Source organism: Oncorhynchus kisutch, linkage group LG26, assembly GCF_002021735.2.
Source record: "Oncorhynchus kisutch isolate 150728-3 linkage group LG26, Okis_V2, whole genome shotgun sequence".
NCBI lineage: Eukaryota > Metazoa > Chordata > Actinopteri > Salmoniformes > Salmonidae > Oncorhynchus > Oncorhynchus kisutch.
Window position 1 is genome coordinate 21,951,054 of NC_034199.2, and position 16,154 is coordinate 21,967,207.

General features: G+C 42.4%; 1 protein-coding gene across 1 annotated transcript in view; it reads right to left on the minus strand.

The window, feature by feature from the left end:
• Positions 1–11,608: 11,608 nt before the first annotated feature.
• The window catches only part of LOC116357728 (interleukin-1 receptor accessory protein-like 1-A), a 171,550-nt gene continuing 167,004 nt past the window's right edge, over positions 11,609–16,154 (minus strand). Inside the window, exon 5 of the mRNA XM_031806000.1 lies at positions 11,609–12,095. Coding sequence (XP_031661860.1) covers positions 11,862–12,095 — 234 coding nt within the window. The 3' untranslated portion in view covers positions 11,609–11,861. The remainder of the gene's footprint in view (positions 12,096–16,154) is intronic.

Genomic DNA, 16,154 nt, shown 5'->3' on the forward strand with positions numbered 1-16,154 from the left:
TACTACTGTTCCACAAAGGGAATACTTGCATATGGTGTGTTTGGGGGGTGCAGGGAGGTGTTTGGAGTCACTTTGATATAAGAGGAGATTATTTTTATGGACCTTTCAAATCTCCGCATGAATTGCTCAAACGGCCATACACACGCAGGCAAGGGGATCCTGTGTCCTAAAACAATCTGTAAGCCACCAAGCGGTATTGTCTGTAAGAGAATGACAAAAATGATATTAGACTTTCGTTGGCAATCATTGTGTACTGTCTGTATTCCTACTGTAGCAGCATGATGCAGAACATCTCACAGACACATGCCAGCTAGCTACAACACACAGGTATTGTTACTCAAAGATGAGTCATGAAGCCAAAGTCATTCCTTTACTCTTCGTCATCATCATCAAAACATTTCTCCAGTTTTGGTCCTAGTTCTAGTGAGATGCAATAATGCTTGCTAGCTAACATTAACTTGTAGTCATTCTAGCAAGTCCCATCATGTCCGAATCGATCATGAAATTATAATGTACTGAACAACACCTCTAGCTACACTAGATGACCAAAGGTATGTGGACACCTGCTCATCTCATTCCAAAATCATGGTCATTAATATGGAGTTGGTCTCCTCTTTGCTGCTGCTGAATTCATCAAACCATTTCAATGAGGTTGGATGGAGAGCATTTGTGAACAGCAGTTTTCAGTTCTTTCCACAGATTCTCGATTGGATTCAGGTCTGGACTTTGACTTGGCCATTCTAACACCTGGATATGTTTATTTTGACCAGGGCAGCTCTATCACAGCTGTAATCGCAGCAAAAGGTGGCGCTACAAAGTATTAACTTAAGGGGGCTGAATAATTTTGCACGCCCAATTTTTCAGTTTTTGATTTGTTAAAAAAGTTTGAAATATCCAATAAATGTCGTTCCACTTCATGATTGTGTCCCACTTGTTGTTGATTCTTCACAAAAAAATACAGGTTTATATCTTTATGTTTGAAGCCTGAAATGTGGCAAAAGGTCGCAAAGTTCAAGGGGGCCGAATACTTTCGCAAGGCACTGTAGCTCCCTGTGAACCTGTAGAAACTAGTACTAGTACCCCATTTTGAAAAGCCTGCCTTCGAGGGTCAGAACAAGGAAGTAGGGCTCCCATCAGGCTGTAGTCTTTACAAAGCCAGGGAAAATGAGTCAACCTAGATATCCTGCAATGTTGTGGCAGACAGGAACATTGTTGAGACAAGTCCAATGGCTCTATTGAACAAGGACAACCATATCTACTAGCTGCTAGTGGGATTGTTCATTCAGTGAAACACAAAGGCCACAATAATTGCTACAAAACACGACTCAATTCATCTTTAGATCAGACCGCAGGATCAATCAACCAATGACGTCATTGGCTGAACTCTCCCTGTGTGAAAATATTACAAGCACTGCTATGGTGCATAATTATGTCTGAAACACCTCTCATCACTCAGAATGATGTAGGGAGAATTGGAAAAACACCCCAAATAGTGTCTAGTTTCCTTTGAACAATTGTCCGCTTGTCCAGGACAAGTAAAACAAAATAGTCGGACAAGAAGAATATAGATCTGAGTTGTCTAAGTGGACAAGTACATTTTTTTTGTTTTAAATCACAATATCAAACAAATATTCCGATCAGAATTGGATCATTGTTCCTCTGGATGCGATGTATTTCTGTTCTTCCAATTACTGCAGTGTGCATCGAGTAGGATTGTATTGCATTGGCAGGCAGGAGCGGCCTTTCAATCATCCGCGGGTGCGAGCTTTTGAAATGAAAATGCAGAGCCTTGTGCGTGTGCACATTTTTTGATATTCTTGCTTATTACTTAATAACTAATAACTACATAATTACTTGCACAGTTAAAGCACATTTTGGGTCAGCAAACAGGGTTTGTACGGTCATGTAAATGCTGTAAAGGTCATGGTGTGTTCATCACCTGCATGTGTGCCGATGCTAGTGGGCCAGAGGAGAGAGAGATTGTAATAGGTAGGCCTGGCCTATAAAATAATGATAAACAACAGACTAACTAGATTGCCAATTCAACACATATCGTGTAGCTTGGCTAGTTATCTCTGTAGTTAACTCTTTAGTTATTAGCATGTACAGTATTAATGTCATTGTCATGTCCGATGTCCTAAACACTTTTCTCCAGCACTCTAACCTCAAATGGCCGACATGCAGTTGATGAATGGGGGTCCTACTAAACCAATGCTACACACTCTGATTCTAAAGTTGTCTCTCCAGCGCTGAATATTGGGAGCTGAAAAATAAATTGAATAAGAAAAATGATTTCATAAAGACATAAAAAGTATTTGTCCTAATGTAGGCCTAATGTTGCAATATCTTTTAGGCTATGAAGGGTTGCCAACCATACTCCAAGAGAGCCTTAAAGGGGCAGTGTTGTATTTCATCATACCACAGCACTGTTGGAAAAGGCTTACAAATATTCATGTCAAGCCCTGGCAATAATAAACATTGTAACCTAATTTGATCATGACGTGGACAGTCTTTATTGCCAGGTACTGGATGAATGGAAGCAAACCCAGCTTAGATCTAGATTCAATCATTAGAGATCCAATCTATGGTATGGCTCAGTACTAATGATGGGGAAGGGCACAGTAGATGATGAGGTCTCCTGCTCCATCCGACACTAATATTACAGAACATGATCTACATATCCTCTCTATTATATAGCATTATGTAATACTATATGTGTTAGTCCCCCCATACACACACCCTGCTGTGATTGACATGGTCGTCTCAGGAGAGGTAGTGAGAAACAGAGGTGTGACAAGCTGTCGTTGGCAGTATCTCAGGTGTGACTGTCATATGACATCCAATTGGGACTAACAGCTCCTTGAGAAGTGTGACATGCCGTCTAAACAGCTCAGTGTACTCAGGACCGAAACACTATCTTACAAGTAAACCATCACAACAGTCAACCTATTCATCAACGCTTTTCTTTTCTAGGCCTCTTGACTCTCCTCTTGTCTCTATAATAATATCAAGTCTATAACCGCTCTCCTCTTGTCTCTATAATAATATCTAGTCTATAACCACTCTCCTCGTCTCTATAATAATATCTAGTCTATAACCACTCTCCTCTTGTCTCTATAATAATATCTAGTCTACAACCACTCTCCTCTTGTCTCTATAATAATATCTAGTCTATAACCGCTCTCCTCTTGTCTCTATAATAATATATAGTCTATAACCACTCTCCTCTTGTCTCTCCTCTTGTCTCTATAATAATATCTAGTCTATAACCACTCTCCTCTTGTCTCTATAATAATATCTAGTCTATAACCACTCTCCTCTTGTCTCTATAATAATATCTAGTCTATAACCACTCTCCTCTTCTCTCTCCTCGTCTCTATAATAACATCTAGTCTATAACCACTCTCCTCTTGTCTCTATAATAATATCTAGTCTACAACCACTCTCCTCTTGTCTCTATAATAATATCTAGTCTATAACCGCTCTCCTCTTGTCTCTATAATAATATATAGTCTATAACCACTCTCCTCTTGTCTCTCCTCTTGTCTCTATAATAATATCTAGTCTATAACCACTCTCCTCTTGTCTCTATAATAATATCTAGTCTATAACCACTCTCCTCTTGTCTCTATAATAATATCTAGTCTATAACCACTCTCCTCTTGTCTCTATAATAATATCTAGTCTATAACCACTCTCCTCTTGTCTCTATAATAATATCTAGTCTATAACCACTCTCCTCTTGTCTCTATAATAATATCTAGTCTATAACCACTCTACTCTTGTCTCTATAATACTATCTAGTCTATAACCACTCTCCTCTTGTCTCTATAATAATATCTAGTCTATAACCCCTCTCCTCTTGTCTCTCCTCTTGTCTCTATAATAATATCTAGTCTATAACCACTCTCCTCTTGTCTCTATAATAATATCTAGTCTATAACCACTCTCCTCATCTCTATAATAATATCTAGTCTATAACCACTCTCCTCTTGTCTCTATAATAATATCTAGTCTATAACCACTCTCCTCTTGTCTCTATAATAATATCTAGTCTATAACCGCTCTCCTCTTGTCTCTCCTCTTGTCTCTATAATAATATCTAGTCTATAACCACTCTCCTCTTCTCTCTCCTCTTGTCTCTATGATAATATCTAGTCTATAACCACTCTCCTCTTCTCTCTCCTCTTGTCTCTATAATAATATCTAGTCTATAACCACTCTCCTCTTGTCTCTATAATAATATCTAGTCTATAACCCCTCTCCTCTTGTCTCTATAATAATATCTAGTCTATAACCACTCTCCTCTTGTCTCTATAATAATATCTAGTCTATAACCACTCTCCTCTTGTCTCTATAATAATATCTAGTCTATAACCGCTCTCCTCTTGTCTCTATAATAATATCTAGTCTATAATCATTCTCCTCTTGTCTCTATAATAATATCTAGTCTATAACCACTCTCCTCTTGTCTCTATAATAATATCTAGTCTATAACCACTCTCCTCTTGTCTCTATAATAATATCTAGTCTATAACCACTCTCCTCTTGTCTCTATAATAATATCTAGTCTATAACCACTCTCCTCTTGTCTCTATAATAATATCTAGTCTATAACCACTCTCCTCTTGTCTCTATAATAATATCTAGTCTATAACCACTCTACTCTTGTCTCTATAATACTATCTAGTCTATAACCACTCTCCTCTTGTCTCTATAATAATATCTAGTCTATAACCACTCTCCTCTTGTCTCTCCTCTTGTCTCTATAATAATATCTAGTCTATAACCGCTCTCCTCTTGTCTCTATAATAATATCTAGTCTATAACCACTCTCCTCTTGTCTCTATAATAATATCTAGTCTATAACCCCTCTCCTCTTGTCTCTATAATAATATCTAGTCTATAATCGCTCTCCTCTTGTCTCTCCTCTTGTCTCTATAATAATATATAGTCTATAACCACTCTCCTCTTGTCTCTATAATAATATCTAGTCTATAACCCCTCTCCTCTTGTCTCTATAATAATATCTAGTCTATAACCACTCTCCTCTTGTCTCTATAATAATATCTAGTCTATAACCACTCTCCTCTTGTCTCTATAATAATATCTAGTCTATAACCACTCTCCTCTTGTCTCTATAATAATATCTAGTCTATAACCCCTCTCCTCTTGTCTCTATAATAATATCTAGTCTATAACCACTCTCCTCTTGTCTCTATAATAATATCTAGTCTATAACCACTCTCCTCTTGTCTCTATAATAATATCTAGTCTATAACCACTCTCCTCTTGTCTCTATAATAATATCTAGTCTACAACCACTCTCCTCTTGTCTCTATAATAATATCTAGTCTATAACCACTCTCCTCTTGTCTCTATAATAATATCTAGTCTACAACCACTCTCCTCTTGTCTCTCCTCCATCTCTATAATACTATCTAGTAAATAATCACTGCCTCTATTTGCATCCATCTCCCCCTCCACCCCCACTCCCTTCTCTCTCTAATGAATAGCCCCCCGCCCCCCAACACACACTCCTGGTTGAACAGATAGGATAGGGGCACACACTCCTGGTTGAACAGAGAGGGTAAGGACACACACTCCTGGTTGAACAGAGAGGATAGGGGCACACACTCCTGGTTGAACAGAGAGGATAAGGACACACACTCCTGGTTGAACAGAGAGAATAGGGACACACACTCCTGGTTGAACAGAGAGGATAGGGACATACACTCTTGGTTGAACAGAGAGGATAGGGACACACACTCCTCGTTGAACAGAGAGGATAGGGACACACACTCCTGGTTGAACAGAGAGAATAGGGACACACACTCCTGGTTGAACAGAGAGAATAGGGACACACACTCCTGGTTGAACAGAGAGAATAGGGACACACACTCCTGGTTGAACAGAGAGGATAGGGACACACACTCTTGGTTGAACAGAGAGGATAGGGACACACACTCCTCGTTGAACAGAGAGGATAGGGACACACACTCCTCGTTGAACAGAGAGGATAGGGACACACACTCCTGTCCCCTTATTCCCCTCCTGTCTAAAGCCGATTAAACCTCAACATCACATTAACAGAAGTCCTAAATCAAACACATTACCATAACATGTATGAGTCCATGTGTATGGCGAGGGGTACGGGACAGACAAGAAGCAGTGGGATAGAGAGAGAAAAGAGAGAGTGATCCAGGTCTCAGGCATCCATCAAACCTAATGCTTCTATTACAGTTAGTCAGAGACATGCTAACACTAATGTAAATGGTAATACAGACTGGCATACTAGTGTGCAAACACAGTAACAGTTTCTGGTGGCGTAATCTCTGGTAAGGAGTACAGATTGAATACTTTCCTATTTTAAATAGATAGTCAATCTCTCTCTCTCTCTCTCTCTCTCTCTCACTCTCTCTCTCTCTCTCTCTCTCCTACTATATTCAGTTCCCCACAGAAGAGAAGGAGAGAGCAGTATATCTTGTGAATAGGGCATTTATCTGGTGTTATAGCATCAACATCACTGATCTGAGATGCGCCCTGGGAGAAATGTAGAAATGAATAGAAATCATTCAGCGGTTCCATTAAAAGCCAAGAGTATCACCAAACACGCACGCACATGTGTGCACTCAAACATTTACAGACACACACAACAGGGTCTATTAAAGTAGAACAGGAAAAGGCACACTCTTTACAGGGCATTAGTTGTGGCAGGGCTATGGAGGTGAGAAGAATATAAATATACATATTACACAGTATATCTTCCTCTGGGCCTCTGAAACCCCACCCTGGGAGATAAGGATGTTTACATTGTCCCTGACACAAAGCAGGAAGTACATTAGGCTGAGGTGGACCCAGTGTCCCAGTGTCTTTAAAACACTTCTATTATCCTGGATAAAGCCTTATGGTGTGTCTGAGTGTTACCCTCCATAGTATGGTGCCTGGTACAGAATACGGCAGGGTCACAGCAAAGAGCTAACACACACATACACATAAAAATAATGGTTCTAAATAGTACCAGATATGTGTTATTTGGCTTGTAACCATAGCGGAACTCTTTTTGGGGCTATATAGAACCCTTTTTTGAAAGTTCTATAAACAATCATGCTCATAAGGTTCTAAATGGAACCAGTATAGAATGATAAAGAACCTGTTCCTAAGGTTCTATAAATAACCATTAAAAAAGGTTCTATATAGCACCAAAAAAGCGTTCCTCTGTCACACCCTGATCTGTTTTACCTGTCTTTGTGATTGTCTCCACCCCCCTCCAGGTGTCGCCCATCTTCCCCATTATCCCATGTTTATTTATACCTGTGTTTTCGGTTTGTCTGTTTCCAGATCATTTTGTTTTGTCAAGCCTACCAGCGTTTTCCCCTCTGCTCCTGTCTCTTTTTTATTTATTTATTTTACCTTTATTTAGCTAGGCAAGTCAGTTAAGAACAGATTCTTATTTTCAATGACGGCCTAGGAACGGTGGGTTAACTGCCTGTTCAGGGGCAGAACGACAGATTTGTACCTTGTCAGCTCGGGGATATGAACTTGCAACCTTTCGGTTACTAATCCAATGCTCTAACCACTAGGCTACCCTGCCGCTCTTGATTGTTCCTGTTTCCTAGTTTTCCCGTTGTTGATCATTCTGACTGCCCTGACCCTGAGCCTGCCTGCCGTCCTGTTCCTTGGCCCCACCTATCTGGATTACTGACCTCTGTCTGCCCTGGACCTGCCTTTTGCCTGCCCCTGTTCGATGAATAAACTGTTGTCACTTTGACATTGTCTGCATCTGGCTGACCTGAAACGTGATAACCTATATGTTTACGACCCTTTTTTGGGGTAAGTAGAACATTTTTTAAGGTTCAACAAAGAACCTTCTCAATCTGAAAGGTTCTTTGTAGATCCTTTTGAAGAACCGTACAGTGATTTTATTCTGGCCAGCCATATTATATTCCAAAGGTGTTCTTACTGTGTTAATTGGCAAGTTGAATGAAGTGAGCTACCTCTGGATCAGCTGGGGGGCCCTGAGGAGAGAATTGAGAACCACTGACTGATTTAGTCAACCATTCTCAATAGACACAAGACACTGTCACTAGCCATAGTCATATAACACGTGATAGCATAACACACCACATTAGATGAACTGGAATGACACTCTCACTAACAAAAAGAGCTGTGACCAAACCATGCCCCAAAATATTCAAATGAGCCACTTCCCCTACATTTGAATTATCACTAAAAGAGAAAAGAACCATTGAAGAGCTTAAAGGGTGATTTGAGTCATTATAGTTCCACATAGAACCATCAACCTTTCTAATATAACCAACTTTCTTTTGGTGTGTACAGTACACACACAGACACACACACACTACACTCTCTCCAGATCAGGCTAGGGTTACAGCGGAGGGCAGTCTGTATTGCGCTGTGTTTAAGACCAGTTAAACTTAATGACCTCCTTCATCCTCCTAGCCTATTAAATAAACTACAACATTAGTCCGCCAAATGAAGTTTGGCCTTTTACGTTTGCCCTCGGGGATGTGGCGGTTTTATCAGGAAGTGATAAAAGGTAGATCATCTCACGCCCACTCGAGGAGAAGATGGGTTGGTTTTAACAATGGAAAGGACCCGACACCATACAGCTGATATGAGACAATCTTACTCTAGCCCTGCAGTACGCATTTAATAGGGCAAGTTGCCTAATGGTATAGTCTTTTAATGAGATGAAATGGTTCTATGGTATATTGTGATAGGTTTAATAGACAAACGTCCCTGCTTATGACGCAGCCCTGACGAGCATAGATTCCTTGCCTTTACTGCGTTGGTGTAAAGCAGGAGTGAACATACATTATCTGGTACACTACGGCTGCTGTGTCTGCTGGTTCTTAACCTTGTGTTTCAATCAGAGACTGATTAACACCTGGGTAACCATGTGGTTGAAATATCAGGTGAGTGGTGAGCTAATCAGCAACACTAAATCAGTCATTTAACTACAAGATAGAAAAGAAAACCAGCAAGAATGGAGCCCAGAAGAAATGGAGATGTGGTCCCATGTTGTAAAGACCTGGCTTACACTTCTACAATAGGGCTTTTGTGTTTCAGAGTTTACTGACGCCAAACAAGTGATCCAGGATAATGTATTTTGTCACCCTCCCTAATGGTTAAGGTTGGGATAGGGAACACTACCCACTATCAGACCTGTGTGTCACACAAAATTACTTCCCCGTTGTTTTTGACGAGTCACTGACACTCCATTACTGTGAACATGGGGAAAAGGACCTCAAGCAGTTGTAAATGTGTGTGTGTGTGTGTGTGTGTGTGTGTGTGTGTGTGTGTGCATGCATGCGTATGTGTTATTGTGTGTGTGTGTTTTGCCAGTACATTTGATTGAAGTGTAATTCCAGCAGGCGTATTGTACCTCTTATGAGCCCAGCATGTTTTCTGTCAGAACTGAGGTGCTTTAACGTCAAATAAACAAGGAAGTGGAGATATTCCTCCAAACTGTCATATATACACAGAGGACAAGAGGTTTACGCACACTGAGAAAAAGAGAGCGAGAAGGGGAAGACAGAGAGAGAACGAGAGGGAAGGAGAGAGGGACAGTGGGAGAGAAAAAGTGCTATTCTATGTTAAATGTAACAATTTGCTTGCTTCCTTGCTCTCTCTTGCTTGCTCTCAAATCTCTCTCTCTCTCTATATCCCTCCTCTATGTCATTAGCCGGGTGCTCTGTATTTATAACCTCCATAAAGTTTTTATGGCCCCAACCATTACATGGAGGTCATACTGACATGCTAACACACACACACACACACACACACACACACACACACACACACACACACACACACACACACACACACACACACACACACACACACACACACACACACACACACACACACACACACACACAAAGCACTCTGACATGCAGAACACGCTGTGCTGAACATACCGTACTACAAACGCACCATCACACACACAAGCACGCAAACACACACATTCAAACACACTGGTGTGATGTGGGTGAGGTAATGAAAAGAGATGCAGTGTATCTGTTTCCTATCGGCCTCATACTTATTGAGCTCTGCCGGGGATAAAACCCATGGCCATCAATCACTGAGTCAACCTATTAGGAAGCTTGGTTTTCCGGGATCACGCCCCTGCCTTGTCCAAAGGAAGGTCTTGTTGGAGGACTGTTCCATCTCAGTCAGATAGTAGCTGCTCCCTGTATCCTATCTGTACCACATCGCACAAGAGCAATGACCAGCTTTAGAAATAAACAGCACAGGGGACACAAATCAGACACACACAAGCAAAAAGAAACATTTCAGTGCAGACACACACACACACACACACACACACACACACACACACACACACACACACACACACACACACACACACACACACACACACACACACACACACACACACACACACACACACACGTATTTGGAGCCGTAGTCTACACAGTGAAAAGCAGTTAGAGAACTCCATTTCTCTAGTTCCTCTATCTGCCTCAATTCATTAATGCACTGTATTCCAGATACATCTGCTCCATCCCTGTCTGTATCTAATGGCCAAGCAGAACTAACCCAGTGACAAGAGCTCAGCATCTCTCCGCTGGCTAAGCAGAACTAACCCTGGGAGTGAATCAGGATACACAGAGAGATATGGAGACCAAAACCTACAATGAAACACACAGGATTTTAAACAGGCCTAGAAGAGCTGTGTTAGTAACCAGATCAGGTCATATTGCAAAGGCAGTGTAATACAACATTCTGATTCCTGAGAGAGAGACAGAGAGAGACAGAGAGAGAGAAAGAGACACAGAGAGAGAGAGAGAGACAGAGAGAGACAGACAGACAGAAAGAGAGACAGAGAGAGAGAAAGAGACAGAGAGAGAGACAGAGAGAGACAGACAGAGAGAGACAGAGAGACAGACAGACAGAAAGAGAGACAGAGAGACAGACAGACAGAAAGAGAGACAGAGAGAGAGAGACAGAGAGAGAGACAGAGAGAGAGAGACAGACAGAGAGAGACAGAAACAGACAGAGAGAGACAGAGACAGAGAGAGAGACCGAGAGAAAGACAGAGACAGAGAGACAGACAGAGAGAGACAGAGAGACAGAGAGAGAGACAGTGAGAGAGAGAGAGACAGACAGTGACAGAGAGAGAGACAGTGACAGAGAGACAGACAGTAACAGAGAGAGGAAAAGGAGAGAAAATGGATAGAGAGTGAATGGGGGAAAGAAAAACGTCACCTCTCCATCAACCCTAATCAGCACAGTTGACCCAGCAGGGTCCCACAATCCACTGCCTCCTGCCCAGCCAATGGAGAACACACCTGGGCTGCCCCAAGCACAGCGTGCCCTCAACCCTGGAACTCACCCCTCAGCTAGGGCTGACAGAGCACGTGTGTTTGGTCTCCATAAAAAGAGGACTTACGTGAGTGTGTGTTGGTGTGTGTGTGTGTGCATATGTCTGCGTGTTTGATACGTGTGTGCAAGCATTCAGATGTGTATGTGTGTATGCAAGCATGTGTGTATGCATGTGTGTGTGCATTCACGTTTGCGGGCCTGTATGTGTGTGTGTGTGTCTCCCTGACCTTGGTCCTGGCTCTTTAGCTTTCTGTGTGGAAGGGGCTTAGCAGTGTTTGGCAGGTTGTAAAGTGCTGATCTGGACCAAGACATGCATTACGGGCCAACACATCAATTAACACACCAGCAGGAGGCCACAGCACTATAGAGAGACGTGCGTGTGTGTGTGTGTGTGTGTGTGTGTGTGTGTGTGTGTGTGTGTGTGTGTGTGAGAGAGAGAATCACCTACAACATACAACACAAACGCAAAGCAGTAGAATGGAGAAAAGTCAAAAAGCTGAAAAACGCTGCAGGAAGAAGAAGTGATATCCTAAAGAGGTACACCGCTTCATCCCACCCTCCATCTTACCTGTGACGGTGAGCTCAGTGGTCCTGTGTACCACGAAGGCCCCGAAGGTGACCTCACAGGTGTAGTTGCCGATGTCGTCCTCTTTGACCTCTCTGATGGACAGAGAGTCTCTTCTCTGGAGGATGGAGGCCCGCCACTGCTTAGGACGACACTCCTGGGAGTCACACACACACACACAATGCAACATGGGGCTATAGTGCTATTGACACTGAGACACATGAAATCATCATAACATAGAGAACAGGTTGGATTGTTATCTCTCAATACCAACAACAGCAATGGAAGTTCTGTTGAGGTGACCTATGCATGATGTCTTTGATTTCTGAATTGGTCACATACTGAATTTGTCAACGCTAAGTTGCTTTGGATAGTGGCATCTATTACAGTTAAGGACATTGGGGAAGAGGAGACCAAACAGAGTCATTATATTATCTAGACAGTAAAGAGGACTGTAAAGAGAGCAGTGGAATGCATAGTGTATCACTGCCAACTAGAGAGAAGCCATATGGGAAGAGTTATCCTACTTATTTGATAGAAGTGTATTGCACTGAACTGGATACTCCAGATTCAATATTCTCCGACTGGTAAGGACACGGAATGTCATTTGAAAAGTCTCCACTGGCAAAATAATGTGTTTGTGTGTGTGTGTGGCGTGTATGTGTGTGTGCGTATGTATGTGTGGTTTGTGTGCGTGTGTGTGTACATAGGCAGAGTGTACATAGGCTCCTCACTCCGGGTACTCTCCTCCCTCTCTGGCAGGGACAACTCTGGCTCAGAGGATTCTATTCCACCATAGCTCGCGGCAACCCTCGGAATTCAATCAGCTCGGCTGCAGAGCAATCCAAATAACTCCAGGTTCCAGCGCTCCCAGTCATTATCCAAGCCTTAATTGAATTCTGGGAAAACCTGGAGGTCGAGTCCGACTGGCTAATCTACCACTGATCTGCCTTTGATTAGTTTGGCCTGGGCCGCTCCCTGGGATGCGTGCTGTGATCCGCAGGCCATGCCTGACCTCAACAGGGGAGAACTCAGGTGAGAAAGGTAACTCGAGAGTCAGATAATAGATATCTTAGGCTAAGAGCATTTAGAGGACACACACACACACCTTTTCTCTCTCTGTATGCTGGGAGTGTTTGGTGCATGCTGGGAATTGTATGAGCGAGTGCGAGTGTTGTCTGAAGTTACATCGCATGTTTTCCTCCTTGTCTTGTTTTACTTTTCTTGGTGGTTTTCCTACACAGGTGATTATTTATCTTATTTGTTGTGGTAGAATTAAGTTGATTGTTTTCCTTGTCGAAATTGCCCTGGCTTTGGTGGGGATGGCGACTCTCATGGGGACGCCGTCGCTGTCACTTCGGCACGGCTTTACGTGTGTTACTGAAGCTACTGTCATGGTGGAGGAGTTTCTGGTCGCCGTAGGAGAGAAGGTAGGATATGAGAATGTTTCTTATGCGTCGTGGATGAATGAAGCGGTGGTGTTTTTTCTTAAAGAAGAGTGTCTTGTTGATCGTATGGTTGAGCATGGTGTACTTCTTAAAGAAGAGTGTCTTGTTGATCGTATGGTTGAGCATGGTGTACTTCTTAAAGAAGAGCGTCTTGTTGATCGGATGGTTGAGCATGGTGTACTTCTTAAAGAAGAGTGTCTTGTTGATCGTATGGTTGAGCATGGTGTACTTCTTAAAGAAGAGTGTCTTGTTAATCGGATGGTTGAGCAGGGTGTACTTCTTAAAGAAGAGTGTCTTGTTGATCGGATGGTTGAGCATGGCGTACTTCTTAAAGAAGAGCGTCTTGTTGATCGGATGGTTGAGCATGGTGTACTTCTTAAAGAAGAGCGTCTTGTTGATCGGATGGTTGAGCATGGTGTACTTCTTAAAGAAGAGTGTCTTGTTGATCGTATGGTTGAGCATGGTGTACTTCTTAAAGAAGAGTGTCTTGTAGATCGTATGGTTGAGCATGGTGTACTTCTTAAAGAAGAGTGTCTTGTAGATCGTATGGTTGAGCATGGTGTACTTCTTAAAGAAGAGTGTCTTGTAGATCGTATGGTTGAGCATGGTGTACTTCTTAAAGAAGAGCGTCTTGTTGCTCGGATGGTTGAGCATGGTGTACTTCTTAAAGAAGAGCGTCTTGTAGATCGTATGGTTGAGCATGGTGTACTTCTTAAAGAAGAGCGTCTTGTAGATCGGATGGTTGAGCATGGCGTACTTCTTAAAGAAGAGCGTCTTGTTGATCGTATGGTTGAGCATGGTGTACTTCTTAAAGAAGAGCGTCTTGTAGATCGGATGGTTGAGCATGGTGTACTTCTTAAAGAAGAGCGTCTTGTTGATCGTATGGTTGAGCATGGTGTACTTCTTAAAGAAGAGCGTCTTGTAGATCGGATGGTTGAGCATGGTGTACTTCTTAAAGAAGAGTGTCTTGTTGATCGTATGGTTGAGCATGGTGTACTTCTTAAAGAAGAGCGTCTTGTAGATCGGATGGTTGAGCATGGTGTACTTCTTAAAGGAATGTTTATTCAAGTTATGCCGTACCACCGTTTATTCCCAATGAGCTATTGAAGCGCGAGTTATTGCGCTTTGGGAAGTTTGTAAGTTCAATTAGGATTGTCCCCTTGGGTTGCAAACACCCGGCTCTGAAACAGGTTATGTCGTTTCAAACACCCGGCTCTGAAACAGGTTATGTCGTTTCAAACACCCAGCTCTGAAACAGGTTATGTCATTTCAAACCCCCGGCTCTGAAACAGGTTATGTCGTTTCAAACCCCCGGCTCTGAAACAGGTTATGTCGTTTCTAACACCCGGCTCTGAAACAGGTTATGTCGTTTCTAACACCCGGCTCTGAAACAGGTTATGTCGTTTCTAACACCCGGCTCTGAAACAGGTTATGTCGTTTCTAACACCCGGCTCTGAAACAGGTTATGTCGTTTCTAACACCCGGCTCTGAAACAGGTTATGTCGTTTCTAACACCCGGCTCTGAAACAGGTTATGTCGTTTCTAACACCCGGCTCTGAAACAGGTTATGTCCTTTCTAACACCCGGGTCTGAAACAGGTTGAGTCGTTTCAAACACCTGGCTCTGAAACAGGTTATGACGTTTCAGCGGCAGGTGTTTATGTTTTTGGTACAGGAGTGGGTTCATGTGAAGCTAGTCTCCCAGGTAGTGGAGGAGGTGACAATTTACAATCTGGAGGAGGTAAATGGGTTCCTGGATCAGACTTTTGGGAAATCTGTCAAATTGGCAGATTTTTTCTATGTTGATAAGTTTGTGAGGTCAGCTGTGATGTTACAGAAGATGGTGGGGTCAGACCAGTTGAGTGAGAAGAAGCATTTTTCGCTTGAGGAATGTGTTACTGCTGTTACGGCAGCAAAAGGTAGTGGAAACGTGGTCAGGTTCAGAGAAAATTAAAACAATGATGATGATCATGACTCATAGGGTGTTTTTTTCTCTTTGTCTGGTTTCTCTGTGGTTTCTTCTGCTTTTCTTTTCTCTTTGTCTGGTTTCTCTGTGGTTTCTTCTGCTTTTCTTTTCTCTTTGTCTGGTTTCTCTGTGGTTTCTTCTGCTTTTCCTTTCTCTTTGTCTGGTTTCTCTGTGGATTCTTCTGCTTTTCCTTTCTCTTTGTCTGGTTTCTCTGTGGTTTCTTCTGCTTTTCCTTTCTCTTTGTCTGGTTTCTCTGTGGTTTCTTCTGCTTTTCTTTTCTCTTTTCTATAGGAGGAGCTGGACCTGTCCACAGCAGTTATGAGGCTCTCATCAGGCCGAGCCCCTGGCATCGATGGTTTACCATCTGAGTTCTATAAGGACTTTTTGGGATCTGTTGGGGGGGATTTTTCTGAAGTGGTGTGTGAATCTTTTCTCTTCCTGTTTCCTGTCAATGTGCTGTGCTTTCATTGGCTCTTCTAACAAATTGTATTCTAAATGTCTCTCAGACAGGTTGAAACAGTATCTGGGGCAGTGTTGGACCAGACTGACTGGACCTGACCTCTCTATTGTTGATAACTTGTTTCTGATAAGAGATGTTTTAGACATTTGTAAACTTCTTTGGGTCAGGAGAAGGTCTTTGACCGTGTAGACCACCAGTAGTCATTCAAAACAATGAAAGCTTTTGGGTTTGGGGATGTTTTTTTTGTCTTGGATGAGTTTACTGTATACTGGGGCCTGGGTGGGGGTGGTTTGAGCTGCCCCAACCCCGTACAAAGGGGTATCAGGTAGGGATGCCCAATTTC